The sequence below is a fragment of the Aotus nancymaae genome, unplaced genomic scaffold (genome assembly GCF_030222135.1).
Source record: "Aotus nancymaae isolate 86718 unplaced genomic scaffold, 86718_ANA_hifiasm-v0.15.2.pri h1tg000049l, whole genome shotgun sequence".
Classification (NCBI taxonomy): domain Eukaryota; kingdom Metazoa; phylum Chordata; class Mammalia; order Primates; family Aotidae; genus Aotus; species Aotus nancymaae.
This window is the reverse complement of record NW_026988463.1, coordinates 34,458,238-34,473,403: the sequence shown is the minus strand read 5'-3', so window position 1 is coordinate 34,473,403 and position 15,166 is coordinate 34,458,238. Positions and strand designations below refer to the sequence as shown.

At 38.9% G+C, this 15,166-nt stretch overlaps 1 protein-coding gene and 1 pseudogene across 3 annotated transcripts in view; both read right to left on the bottom strand.

Moving 5' to 3' along the window:
• Positions 1-5,300: 5,300 nt before the first annotated feature.
• Positions 5,301-7,505, bottom strand: LOC105718436 (beta-hexosaminidase subunit beta-like; annotated as a pseudogene).
• A 6,315-nt stretch (positions 7,506-13,820) lies between these two features.
• Positions 13,821-15,166, bottom strand: part of LOC105718472 (protein HIRA) — a 102,956-nt gene continuing 101,610 nt past the window's right edge. For all 3 annotated transcript variants that reach the window (XM_012454168.2, XM_012454167.2, XM_012454169.2), the window contains one exon: positions 13,821-14,679. In XM_012454168.2, coding sequence (XP_012309591.2) covers positions 14,563-14,679 — 117 coding nt within the window. In that variant the 3' untranslated portion in view covers positions 13,821-14,562. The remainder of the gene's footprint in view (positions 14,680-15,166) is intronic.

Here is a 15,166-nt window from a genome sequence, read left to right as displayed (position 1 = left end):
TGTTGAGATTGCAAATTTGTGGTTTATTATCCAGATAAAGAGAAACCCATGACAGTTTATGAAGACAAAGACAACAACTACCCTATCTACTTGTCACACAATTAAGACACTGGCCTTAGATCTGTCAGTGCCCTGAAACATTCTAGAAGAAGACCTGAGTGACAGAGAGAAACTCCATCACACACACACACATACACACACACACACACCCCTTCTTACTTATCAATTCTGGTTCAAAGCAAGCAGAACGATGAAAATAAACATAAGAACATAAATCAATGGAAATTGAGACCAGGTACAGTGACTCACACCTATAATCCCAACACTTTGGGAGGCCAAGGTGGGTGGATCACTTAAGGTCAGGAGTTCAATACCAGCCTGGCCAACATGGTGAAACCCTGTTTCTACTAAAAATACAAAAATTAGCTGGATGTGGTGGTGCATGCCTGTAATCCCAGCTACTTGGGAGGCTGAGGCAAGAGAATCGCTTGAACTTGGGAGGCGGAGGTTGCAGTGAGCCAAGATTGTGCCACTGCACTCCAGCCTGGAGGACAGAGTGAGACCCCATCTCAAAAAGAAAATTGAAAGCAGAAAAGATTTGGAAAATTAAATTAAAAGCTAGCTCTCAAGGAGCAATAAAATTGACAAACTTCTAGCATGACTGACAAAGGGAAAAAGAGTGAAGAAAAAATTAATAGGAGTTATCAGTACAAATCATGCAGACATCAAGAAGATAAAGAAATACTACAAATAGCTGTACAAACATCATTTAACATCTGAGATGAAATGGACCAATTCCTCAAAACAAAACAAAACAAACTATGACTTCCCATCTATTATAAAATAGATAATCCAGTTATATAACTATTAAAGACATTGAATTTGTAGTTAAATAATTCTTGAAATAGAAATCTCCAGCCCCAGATGGTTTCACTGGATAATTCTACCAATTGCTTAGATAATTAACACCAATTCTAACAATCTCTTCCAGAAAACATAAAACAAATCACTTCCAAATTTATTTTAAAGTTAAGAAAAATAGTACATGCTGGGTGTGGTGGCACACACCTGTAATCCCAGCAGTTTGGGAGGCTGAGGTGGGCATACCACTTGAATTGAGGAGATCAGCCTGGGCAAGATGGCGAAATAATGTCTGTACAAAAAATACAAAAATCATCCAGGAATGGTGGCATGCACCTGTAGTCCCAGCTACTTGAGAAGCTAAAGTGGGAAGATTGCTTAGAGCTAGGAGGCAGAGGCTTCAGTGAGCTGAGATCATGCCTCCACTCTCCATACTGATGATAGAGTGAGACTGTCTAAAAAAAAAAAAAAAAAGAAGAAAGAGTAAGAAGGAGGAGGAGGAGGAAGAGGAGGAGGAGGAGGAGGAAGAGGAAAAGGAAAACAATACAAAGAAAGAAAACTATAGACCATCATGAGTCATGAATATATGTGTAAAAATTCTTAATAAGATAATATAAATGGAATTCAGCAATATATAAAAACTATTATACACCATTACTAAGTGGAGTTTATCCCAGGAATGTAAGGCTGGTTCAATGTTCAAATATCAATCAATCAATGTGGTTCACCATATTAACAAGCTAAGTAAGAAAAATCACATAAGATTATCAATTTAATTCTGCAGAAAAGGCATTTGACAAAGTCCAACACCCATTGATGATAAAAACTATCAGAAAACTTAGAGAAGAATTTCTTCAACTGAATAAAAAATATATCCAAAAACCCCTGTGGCTATCATTATATTTAATAAAGACTGAATGCTTTGTCTCTAAGATCAACAACAGGGCACTCATCACTACTATTCAACAAAACACTGCAAGTTCCAGCCAGAGCAATAAGGAATAAGAAATAAAAGTTACAACAGCCAAGATTTAGAATCAACCTATCAACAGACAAATGGATAAAGAAAATGTGTTACATATACACGATGAAGTACTATTCAGCTACAAAAAAGAATGAAATCCAGTCATTTGCAACAACGTGGATGAAACTGGAGAACATTATGTTAAGTGAAATAAGGCAGGCATGGAAAGACAAACTTCACATGTTCTCACTCATATACAGGAGCTAAAACTTTAAATAAGTGAACTCATGGAGAGTAGAACAGTGGTTAACAGGGGTTGGGAAGAGTAGTAGCATTGGGGTTGGGGGGAGTGGGAATGGTTAATCAGTACAAAAATATAGTTAGAATGAATAAGATCTAGTATTTGATAGTGCGACAGAGTGACTACAGTCAATAATAGTTTATTGTACATTTAAAAATAACTAAAAGAGTGTAACTGAAATGTTTGTAATACAAATGATAAATGCTTGAGGTGATGATGGATATCCCATTTACTCTGATGTAAATACTACACATTGAGTGCCTGTATCAACATAAGTATATGGACCCCATAAATATATACATCTTCTATGTCCTCATAAAAATTAAAAATAAATTTTAAAAAGAATTAAAAAGCATACCAATCAGAAAAGAAGAAAAAATTGTCCCTATTTACAGATGATATGATTGACTACATGAAAAGCCCAACAAGAAACTCCTAAAACTAATAAGCGAATTTAGCAAGGTTGCAGAATACATCAACATATAAAAATTAATTGTATTTCTATATACTAACAATGAACACGTGGACACTGAAATTAAAATATAATACTATTTGTAATTGCTCCACAAAAATACTTTGGTGTGAATCTGACAATACAGGTGCAGAACTTATATGATGAAAACTAGACAGTGCTAATGAAAGACATCAAAGAAGATCTAAATAAATGGAGAGGCATAGCATGTTCATGGATTAAAAGACTCAATTGTAAGGACACCAGTTTTCCCCAAATGGGACACAGTTTTAACATTATTACTATCAAAATCCAAGCAAGTTTGTTATTGTTGTAGATGCAGACAAGCTTATATCAACATTTGTTTGAAAACATACAAGCCCTAGAAATATCCAAAAAGTTTTGAAATAGTTCCACTGGATCTTTCACTGCCTTTGTAGTTTTACCTTTTATAGAATACCACTTAGGCAGGGCACGGTGACTCACACCTGCAGTCACGGCACTTTGGGAGGCAGAGGTTTTTGCAGTTTTGAATAAAGCTGCTATGAACATTCATGTGTAGGTTTTTGTATGTATATAAGTTTTTAACTAATTTTGATATATACCTAGGAGTGAAATGGGTAGGCCATATGGTAAGGATATGTTTAGTTTCGAAGGAACTACCAGATCATCTTCCAAAGTGGCTGCATTCTCAAAAGCAATAAGTGAGCATTCCTGTTTTTCCACATCCACATCCTTGTCAGCATTTGATACTGTCAGGTTTTTGGATTTTAGCCTATCTAATAGGTGTACAGTGGTTTCTCATTGTTGTTTTTATTTACTTATTTGTTTATTTATATATTTATTTATTTTAGAGATGGGGTCTTACTCTGTTGCCCAGGCTGGAGTACAGTGGTATGATTATGGCTCACTGCAGCCTCAAACTACTAGATTCAAGTGGTTCTCCTGCTTCTGCCTCCCAAGTAGCTGGACTACAGGCACATGCCATGATGCCCAGCTAATTCTCATTATGTTTTGTATTTGTAATTCCCTAATGACATATGACGTAGAGCATCTTTCCATATGCTGTACATCATATGTCATTAGGGAATTACAAATTCAAAACACAAAAAGATGACGTAAAGCACCTTTTCATATGCTTATAGTCATATGTATATCTTCTTTGGTGAGGGCTCTGTTCAAATATTTTGTCCATTTTTAAACTGGGGTGCTTATTTTCTTATTTTTGCATTTTAAGAGTTATTTGTATATGTTGAATATAAGTCGTTTATCAGAAAAGTTATTTGCAAATATTTTCTCCAAGTCTGTGGGTTTTCATTCTCTTAACAATGATGTTCTCAGAGCAGCAATTAAAAATGTCTGTCTAGATTCTTTTTTTTATTTTTGCATGTGTAAAATGCAAAACTTCCTGAGCAGCTGGGACTACAGGTACATTTATTAGAGCACCATTTATTGAAGACTGATATTTTTCTATTCAATTGCCTTTGCTCTTTCATCAAAGATCAGTTAATTTCATTTGTTTGGATTTATTTATGGGTTCTCACCTCTGTTCCTTCAGTAATGTCATGTTGTCTTGATTACTGTAGCTTCACAGTAAGTCTCAAAGTTGAGTAGTGTGAGTACTCTGGTCCTACTTGTCTTCAATATTGAGTTGGTTATTCTGCATCTTTTGACTTTCCACACAAACTTTAAAATTTGTTTGTCAATATCTGCAAAATAACTTGCTAGAATCATTATTGGGATTAAGTTGAATCTATAGATTGGGAAGAGCTAACACATTAATGTTGAGTCTTCTTACTCATGAACATGGAATTTATCTCCATTTATTTATTTAGATTTTTTATTTCTTATATCAGAGTTTTATAGTTTCTCTCATATAGAATTTGTATTTTGTTAGGTTTATACCTAAGTATTTTGATTATTTGGTGTTTATGTAAGAGGTATTACATTTTCAATTTCAAATTCCAATTGTTCATTGTTGGTTTATAGAGAAGCAATCAACTTTCATATATTAACCTTATATTCTGTAATGTAACTATAATAACTTACTAGTTCTCAGAGTTTTTTTGTTGATCCTTTGGGATTTTATACATAGACAGTCATGTTTATCTGCAATTTTTTATACTTTTATTTCCTTCTGTCTTATTGTGTTAGCTAAGACTTGTACAATATTGAACAGGAGTGGTGACAAGAGACATCCTTGCCTTTTCCCTGATATTAAGAGAAAAGCATCTATTTTTTTTTACCATTAAGTACTGTATGATGCTAGCTGTGGAATTATTGTAGATGTTTTTTATCAATTAAAAAAGTTCCCTTCTATTCCTAGTTTGCTGAGAGTTTTTATCATGAATAGGTGTTAGACTTGTCAAATGCTTCTTCTAAATGTATTGATACAATCACGATTTTCTTTTTTAACTTAGTTGATGTGATTGATTACATTAATTAATATTCAACCATTAAATAAATATGCATATCTGGAATAAATCCCATTTGGTCATGTTGTATTTTTTTCATACAATATTGGATTTGATTTGCTAATATTTTTATCATGGATAAAACGGGCATTACATTACAATGGAAAGTGAGCTAGTAAAGGAATTTTTTATATATAATAAGAGGTTCAATCAATAAAAATATTTTATTCAAAAAAGCCTAATATCTTAATTTACATGATTTCAAAATGAAGTTGATTGTAGTACAGATTGCTATGGACTTTTTCCCCCTCCATTTTTACATGTTCTCATGGTTACAATATCCAGCAAAAAGAGTTTGTGCAGCTATTCCACATTTGACCATTCTGCAGCGGTGCCTTGTCAGTCTGTCATGGGCACAGAAATACCATCCATATTTCTGACATCTTGGGAACTCCAGAGTCTCTCACCAACAGCACTTGCCCGAGGCCATAATCTTGGAGTGAGGGTAGTTGCATCCACATATTCTCCCCATAGACAAGCTTCTCCACCAATGACAAGTTGTTTCTGTTCCTGAGTACCACCAAAATCAGGAGGTCCCACTTTATAGTATTTTCTCAAATCTTGTCCATAAATAATCATACCAAGAAGCAGAAAGGATTACAGGGAAGCCAGACGCTGTGACTCTACTGAGTTCCTCAAGATACCCACTGTCTTTCCACATTTCAAGTATTGTGCTCGGCTCAAGCTTCACTTTATCATCAAAAACCTCCTGCCAGACAACAGATCCCTTGTTTATGGTTGCAATAATATCGAAAAGCTTTTGAATGTAGAAAGATTCTAGTTTTTTAAAATCTGTGCCAAAGCCTTTTTGCCTCATGAAATCTTGAATTTTTGGATTTGATTCCCAACACTTAAATTCCACTTCATCTTCTCCCAAATGAATGAATTGATTTGGAAACGCCTTACTAATTTCTTTGAAAAATGCAGTAAGGAAGCTGTATGTTGTATTCAGAGTAGGGTTTATAGGTTCAAAGGAGTTCAACTTGTTTTTTCTACTGTAACATGGAGTCAGGAGGGCTTTCTGACCTTTTCCCCAAGGTAGTGTATCCCCCAGGGGTTTCAAATTCTGTCAGGACTGGAATTCCTCATAATCTGGCATATTCAATCACCATATGGACATCATTTGGCATATAAACTGGAGACAAAGAATAGCTTTCTTTATTGCTTAACTTAGGAAAAGCGATGCTCTGATAGGGGAAAGACTGGTCATCAACTATGTGCCAGTGAAGAATATTAAACTTATTAAAAGCCATGGCATCCAGAGTTTTAAGAAGAATCTTAACTGGCAGATAGTGTCTGGATGCATCAACTAAAATTCCTCTATGAGAAAACCTTGGAGAATCAATAATGGTGGATCCATTGATGGTGAAAATCCCATAAGAATCTTGAAAAATTAACTGGCAAACCAAACTCTGTTTGTTCCCCAAACTCCGTTGGCCTTAAGGACAGCCACTGGTTCTTTCATAAGTAAAGTATAGGACTCATCTGCAGATATGTTGGGGAAAGCATCACACTCTGACTGAAGGATGATAGAGACAAGAAGTTGCTGAAGTTGGATTCTAGCCTGGAATTCAGCAGGTTTGTGATGCCACTTGTAGAAACCAAAAATATAGTTCATAGAACTACTCTACGCTCAAAGGGAGCATGATCCCTGTGACAAACGGATCTATTCTTTGAGAAGACATGACATAAGCTTGGCATTGTGGCTCACGTCTGTAATCCCAACATTTTGGAAGACTGAGGCAGGAGGATCACTTGAGTTCAGGGGTTCGAGACCAGCATAGGCAACACAGTGAGATCCTGTCTCTACAAAAACAAAAAATTTAAATTGGCCAGACATGATTGTGCCTACCTGTAGTCCTAGTACTTAGAAGGCTGTACTGGGAGGATCGCTTGAGCTTAGGGGGTCAAGGCTGCAGTAAGCTGTGGTTGCACCACTGCACTCCTGCCTGGGTGACAGAGTGAGACTGTCTCAGAAAAAGGGGGAGAAGACATGAAAATTATTGTATTTCATTGAAGATTTATGAATTGCAAATAAGCACATGAAAAGATGTTGAGCATCATTAGGTATTACAGAAATGCAAACTAAAATTACACCAGTCAAGATGGCTAAAATTAATAGTGACAACAAATGCTGATAAGCATGTGGAAAAACTTGGTCACTCATCCATTGCTGGAATGTAAAATGGTACAGCTTTGTGGAAAATACTTTGTCATCTTGAGAAAACTGCACATGCAGCTACCATAAGACCCAGTAATTGCCCTCTTGGGAATTTATTCCACAAAATCAAATGCTTATGTTCACAAAAAAATTTTAATTTCAGGGTTTAACTGTAATCACCAAAAACTGAAATTAGCCCTGATATCCTGAGCAGATGAATGGTTAAATAAACAGTGCAGAAAACCATGAAATACTCATTAGCAATAAATAAATAAAATAAATAATAATGAAGTAATAATACAAACAACAACTTGAATTAACTCCAGATAATTATCCTGAGTGAAAAAGAAAATTTCAGTAGGTTAGGTAGGCATGGCATTAACATTAACATTGTTGAAATGAGGAAATTACAGAAGTGGAAAACAGATTGGTGGTTAGCATGGGTTAAGAAAGTGGAATGGTGAAAGACAAGCGGTGTGGCCATATGTGAGCAACACAGCTCCACTTAAGTAGAATACACATCTTCTCAAGTTGACGTGGAACATTCTCCAGGGTACAGCATATGCTACGCTGTAAATCAAACCTCAGTAAATGTAAAGGGTAAAAATAATACAAAATATTTTTTAAAACACAATGGAATACAATCAGATCAATAACAGAAGGAAAGTTGGGAAGTTGGGAAATTCACAAAGGTGTGGAAATTTAACAGCACACTCTAAATGACCAACGGGTCAAAGAAGAAATCAAAAGGGAAATTAGAAAATACTTTGTGCAGCCAGGCGCAGTGGCTCACACTTATAATCCTAGCATTTTGGGAGGCCAAGGCGGGCGGATCACCTGAGATCGGGAGTTCGAGACCAGTCTGACCAACATGGTGAAACCCTGTCTCTATTAAAAATACAAAATTAGCTGGGTGTGGTGGTGCATGTCTGTAATTTCAGCTACTCAGGAGGCTGAGGTGGGAGAATCGCTTGAACCCAGAAGGAGGAGGTTGCAGTGAGCCAAGATTGAGCCATTGCACTCCAGCCTGGGCAAAAAAAGAGTGAAACTCCATCTCAAAAAAAAAAAAAAAATTAGCCAGGCGCAGTGGCACATACCTGTAATCCCAGCTACTTGAGAGGCTGGGGCAGGAGAATTGCTTGAGCCAGAGAGACAGAGGTGAGCTGAGATGACACCACTGCACTACAGCCTGGGTGATAGAGCAGAACTCTGTCTGAATAAATGAATGAATGAATGAATAGAAAAGAAAATAGTTTGAGATAAATAAAAATGAAAACACAATATATCAAAATTCATGGGTTACTGCTAAGGCAGTGCTTAGAGGGAATTTATAGCTTTAATCATGTAATCTTCTACTTAAGACACTGGAAATGAGGGGCAAACTACACCTAAAGCAAGCAGAGGAAGGAAGGAAATAGAACATTTCATGAAATAGAAAATAGGAAAACAATATAGAAAGGAAACCAAAAGCTGGCTATTTGAAAAGATCAACAAAATTGACAAACCTTGCTATATTGACCAAGCAAATGAGAGAAAACTCAAATTATTAGATCAGGTGTGAAAAAGAGGACATTACTATCCACCTTACAGAAATGAAAAGGGTTATAGCTGGGTATGGTGGAGCAAGCCTGTAGTTCCAGCTACTTGGGATGATGAGGTGAGAGGATTGCTTGAGGCCAGGAGTTAAAAGTCCAGCCTGGGCAACCAATCTTAAAAAAAAGAGAAAGGATTATAAAGAAATATTATGAAAAAAATTAATTAAAACAATTAAAAGAAATATGTGGAGAATGAGGGTTAAAAATTATATGTAGAGAATGAGGGTTAAAAAAAAGAAGAAATACTATAAACAATTGTAGCTTAGATGAAATGAATAAGGCCGGGCGTGGTGGCTCATGCCTGTAATCCCAGCACTTTGGGAGGCCAAGGCAGGTGGATAACCTGGGGTTTGAAGTTCAAGACCAGCCTGGCCAACATGATGACACCCCATCTCTACTAAAAAAAAATACAAAAAATTAGCCAGGCTTGGTGGTGGGCACCTGTAATCCCAGCTACTCGGGAGGCTGAGGCAGGAGAATCACTTGAACTCGGGAGGCAGAGGTTGCAAGTGAGCCAAGACAGCATGATTGCACTCCAGTCTAAGTGACAGAGTGAGACACTGTCTTAAAAAAAAAATCAATTAAGTAGAATTAGAAGGGAACTTCCTCAACGTAATAAAGTTCATCTGTGAAAAGCCCACAATTAGTATAATACTTAATGGTGAAAGACTGGATGCTTTCCTCCTGAAATCAGTATGAAGACAAGAATGCCCACTCTTAGCACTTCTATTCAATATTGTACTAGAGGTTTTGGCCAGAGCAATTAGGCAAGAAAAAGAAAAGGCATCCAGATAGGAAAATAAGTAATACTATCTCTATTCAAAGATGACATGATCTTGTATAAAGAAAATTCTCAAGAGTCCAGGAAAAAACTACTAGAACTAATAAATGAGTTCAGTAAGATGGCAGGATACAAGATCAATATACAAAAATCAATGTATTTTTATAAACTTGTAATGAACAATCTGGAAGTGAAATTTTAAAAACATTTCCTTAACCAGGCGTGATCGTGATGTGTGCACCTGTAGTCCCAGCTATTCAAGAGGCTGAGGCAGGAGGATTGCTTGAGCTCAGGAGTTCGAGAGTAGCCTGGGCAACATAGCAAGATTCCATCTTTTGAAAAAATAAAACACTTCCACTTACAATAGCCTTAAAAAGAATAAGATACTTGAGAATGGATTTTACAAAAGAACTATAAAACTTGTGTTCTGGAAACTTCAAAATATTGTTGAAAGAAATTAGAGAAACCTAACTAAATGGATAGATGTTTATGTTCATTGATTGGAAGACTTGATATTGTTAAGATAGCAATACTCCCGAGATTATAGATTATCACAACTCCTAGAATTGCAGCTGATTCCTTTACAGAAATTGACAAATTAATCCTAAAATTTATAAGGAGACTCAGAGGCCCCAGAATAGCAAAAACAACCTTGAAAATAACAACTTGGTTGGAGGACTCACACTTCCTTATTTCAAAACTTTCTATAAAGCAACAGTAATCAAGACAGTGTGCCATAGACATATATTTCAACAGAATACAACTGACAGTCCAGAAACAACCCATGTGTCTGTGGTCTTCTGATTTTCAACAAGTGTGCCAAGACCATTCAATGGGGTAAAACAGTCTTTCAACAAATGATGCTGGGACATTTGGATGGCCACACACAAAATAATGACGTTGAACTCTTAACATCACATACAAAACCTTAATGGACCTGTGTTCTCAATGTAAAAGCTAACATTATCAAACTCCTAATAGAAACATAAGGGTGAATTTGTATTAACTTGGATGTGGTAGTGATTTCTTAAATATGAGACCAACAGTGGGAGCAACAAAAGAATACATTCAGATAGGGTCTCAGTCTGCCACCCTGGATGAAGTACAGTGGTGCCATCATGGTTCACTGCAGCCTCAACCTCCCAGGCTCAAGTGATCCTCCCCGCTTAGCCTCCCTAGTAGCTGAGACCACAGGCATACACTACCATGCTGGATAATTCATTTTTTTGTAGAGATGGGGTCCCATTATGTTGTCCAGGCTGGTCTCAAACCCCTGGGCTCAAGTGATCCTCCTGCCTTGGCCTCCCAAAGTGTTGAGATTACAGGCACGAGCCATGACACCCAGCTGATAAGGAATATTTTTATGTAGAATGATAAAAACTCTCACAAACTCAATGATAAAGACAATTCAATTTAAAAGTTGGCAAAGGATCTGAATAGACATTTCTTCATATAAGACACACAAGTGACTAATAAGCACATGAGAGGTTGCTCAACATATTCAGTCACTAGGGAAATACAAATCAAACCACTCTGAGACATCACTTTATATCCACTATGATGCCTTTACTTAAAACAACCTGATTGATAGGCTGGATGTTGTGGCTCACACCTGTAATCCCAGTGCTTTGGGAGGCCAAGGCAGGAGGATTGATTGAGCGCAGGAGTTCAAGGCCAGCACCGGCAACAGCGAGACCCCCTTCTTCATAAAAAAATATAAATAAACATACACACATACTTGGCAATAGGAAGTGTTGGCAAAGATGTGGGAAAATTGGAAACCTCATACACTGGTGATATAAATTTAAAATGGAGCAGCCACACTGGAAGGCAGAATGGCAGTTTGTTAAACAGTTATCATACAACTCAGTCATATGAGTCATAGAGTCATCATACGACTCAGCAATTCCACTTCTAAGTCTATATATTATATATCCAAGATAAATGAAAACACATTTCCACATAAAAACTTATACACAAATGTTTATAGTACCATTATGCATAATTCTCAAAAGGTGGAAACAATCCAAATGTCCATAAACGGATGAACAAGTAAACAAAATGATGCATACAACGGAATATTATTTGGTCATAAAAAGAAGTGGAATAGTGGCACATGCTACAACATGGATGAACCTTGAAAATATTATGCAAAGTGAAAGCAGCCAGACAAAACAGCAATATTCTGTGATTCCATTTCTATGAAATGTTCTGAATAAGCAAATCTGTAGAGATGGAAAGCAGATTGGTGGTTGCCTCAGAATAATGGGGATTGGGGTACAGGGTATGATAAAGTGTATGGGGTTTCTTTTTAAGGTGATGAAAAGATTCTAATAATGGCTGTGGGGATGGCTGCACATATGATGTGACTACACTGAAAACCATTAAAGTGTAAATTGCATGCTGTTAATTATTTCAGTAAAGCTGTGTTTTTTTTTAAATGCATCATAAGCATGAGCCATCCTTTTTTTTTTTTTTTTTTTTTTTTTTTGAGACAGAGTCTTGCTCTGTTGCCCAGGCTAGAGTGCAATGGCATGGTCTCGGCTCACTGCAACTTCTGCCTCCTGGGTTCAAGCAATTCTCCTGTTTCAGCCTCCTGAGTAGCTAGGACTACAGGCATCTGCCACCACGCCTGGCTATTTTTTTAAAAATTATTTTTAGTAGAGGCAGGGTTTCACCATGTTGGTCAGGCTGTTCCTGAACTCCTGGCCTCAAGTGATCCACCTGCCTTGGCTTCCCAAAGTGCTGGGATGACAGGTGTGAGCCACCACGCCTGGCCTGAGCCATCCTTCTCTGAGGGCTGTTGGAAAAACCAAGACTTAGGAATAGAGTACATAGGTTATATAGCAAGTGTATGTTTAATTCTATGAGGAACTATCACACTGTTTGTCAAAGTAACTATTCTGCCTACCAGCAATGCAAGAGTTCCAGTTGCTCCACATCCTCACTAATATTCATTATTGTCTTTTTAAAAAATGTAAGCCATTCAAATAGACATATGTTGTTACTGTTATTTCTTTTGCTGTATAGAAGCTTTTTAGTTTGTCTAATTTGTCTACTTTTTTGTTGTATTTGCTTTTGAGTTCTTAGTCATAAATTTTTTTTTTTGAGACAGTCTTGCTCTGTCAATGCATGCACACAAACACAATGTGCTGGCTTTGTTTGGCATGCACACATCCCTGGGTCTCATCTAGCCACTTGACATCCGAGGGAGGCATGGAGTGGAATGGCTGCTAGGTGGGGAAGCAGCCAGAGATCAGTGGTCAGTTACCCAGGCCTCTGACTCCAAGTCCAGGGCTCCTTCCACACACAGGGTGGTGGTGACAAAGATCAGGACCCAGGAGTGGGTGGTGCTCATCCCTCGCTGTGCTTCAAGATTCTGTGATTCTATCTCTTCTCCTGTAGATCAACGTCTGGACCACTTTCTAAGAAAACTGCAACTTTCCTGATAATTATCCAGTATACCCAAGATTGTATATACTGATTTCCTTTCATGAAATTGTCCAGTCAGCTGCAGCCCTTGGTGCACAGTATGATCTGGACCTGGAACATAGCAAGACCAGAATCAAGAACCATGACACCTCACTTGGGAGATGATGTGTGCAAAGTGACCTATGGTGCTGCATGACCACAGAAGTGACCCCTCTATACTGTGAAATGAATTTCTACATGGGAGGTATATTAGGGCTCTCTACAGGGACAGAATGAGTAGAATACATAGAGTTTATTAAGTATTAACTTACATGATCACAAGATCCCACAATATGCTGTCTGCAAGCTGAGGAGCAAGGAGAGCCAGTCCAAGTCCCAAAACTGAAGAACTTGGGAGTCCGATGTTCAAGGGCAGGAAGCATCCAGCACGGGAGGAAGATGCAGGCTGGCAGGCTAGTCATGTCTCATCTCTTCATGTTTTTCTGCCTATTTTATATTTGCTGGCGGCTGATTAGATGGTACCCACCCGATTAAGGGTGGGTCTGCCTTCCCCAGCCCTAATGACTCAAATGTTAATCTCCTTTGGCAACACCCTCACAGACACCCAGGATCAATATTGCATCCTTCAATCTAATCAAGTCGACACTCAGTATTAACCATGACAGGGGGGGAATCAGATGACACAAAAGATGCCTTCTGGCTCTCATGTTCTGTCACTGCCTACTTCAGGAGAGAGATGCACAGTGTGGAGAGGATGAAAGTTAGAAGGAAAAGGCAATAGAAATCAGGAGGGTTTGGTATCCAATGCGTGTTCATTTATTTTACACTTACAAAAGAAATTGCCCACCCCTTTGCCCCATTCCCCCAAAACAGTCTCTTTTTACAAACATTTAAAAATTAAAATCAAATGAAGATAGACAAGTTAATTTCAGTACAATTATTTTTCAGTGTAGCTGTCATAATTAGAGTTTAAATCTCCTACAAGTAACCAATGTCCAAGTGACTTATAGGGAAATCCTGATTATCGGCCAAAGGAAATTCCATATTACAAGTTAGCAAATTCTAGTACAAAAATAGTCCGTGTGTTGGAACGGCTTTCCTTTTACATAGGTGTCAGGTCAGTCTGCTGACTGCGTAATACCTAACCGCTTTCAGATTCTCTCTCACAAATGGCTCAATCATCACTGCTGAAGCAGCACAGTGCCTGCAGCAGCAGGGGCTAGTGTCCACCTTGGGGCCGTGCTGGAGACAGCAGGCCTGGGAATGCCTTGCTGGCCCCAGGGCACCTGGGCAGAGCTCCAACCCCAGCTCCGCATAGGGGGCCTGGAGGGAGGGAAGAGCTTCCCCCTCTAGAGGCAACGTCAGGCCCATGACACAGGGCACATCTGCCCAGAGAGCTGGGCTGGCGCTGGTGCAGGACAGCACATCTCCTGCCAGTGTCTTCTTCCCCTGCAGCCTGGCCAGGTGAGAGGAGGCCCTGCGTGTCATCAGCGGCAAGAGTGTGGCCCTGCACTTGCTGCAGCCAGGGCAGGCCGGGGCAGTCTACTTGTCCCTCAGGATGTCGAGCTGTTCCTGACACTCGGTGAAGAGGCGCTGGAATCGGAGGTTCTGCCCGATGACTGGCAGCAGCTCCTTCAGCAGCTCCCTCTTCCGCAGACCCTGTGGACACAGAGTGACAGCTGAGTGCAACTGTCAGTGAGGACACCTAGATTGTGGGGACATTCCTGGCCTGGCAGAGAACCTTGTGTCTGCCCACGGAAGACAGAAAGAACCAATTCCTCTGCAGGTGAGAAACTGTGAGAGAGCTGTGGGGCAAATGCCAGGATGAAGTGGCAGGTAGAGTGGAAGCAACACAGTATGGGGATAAAGGAGGATGAGGCCAGTGCAGGGTCTGCTCCTCCATCTGTGGGCACAGTCACTGCTGATCTTATAGTGACTGGGAAGTGGCCTGAGCATCCAGGGCAGGATGAAAGTAGAACATCAAGACTGAGGGTCAGGTGGCTGGCCATTCAGGAGCGGCTGTTCCCTCATGCTGATGTTTGCCAGGGATTTGGGGTAAAGCCCCAGGGTAAGGACGTGCCTGAGGCCCAGTGGCCAGCTTCAGTTTTCCAGCAAGATAAATGAGGTGCCACTATCCCCGATGTAG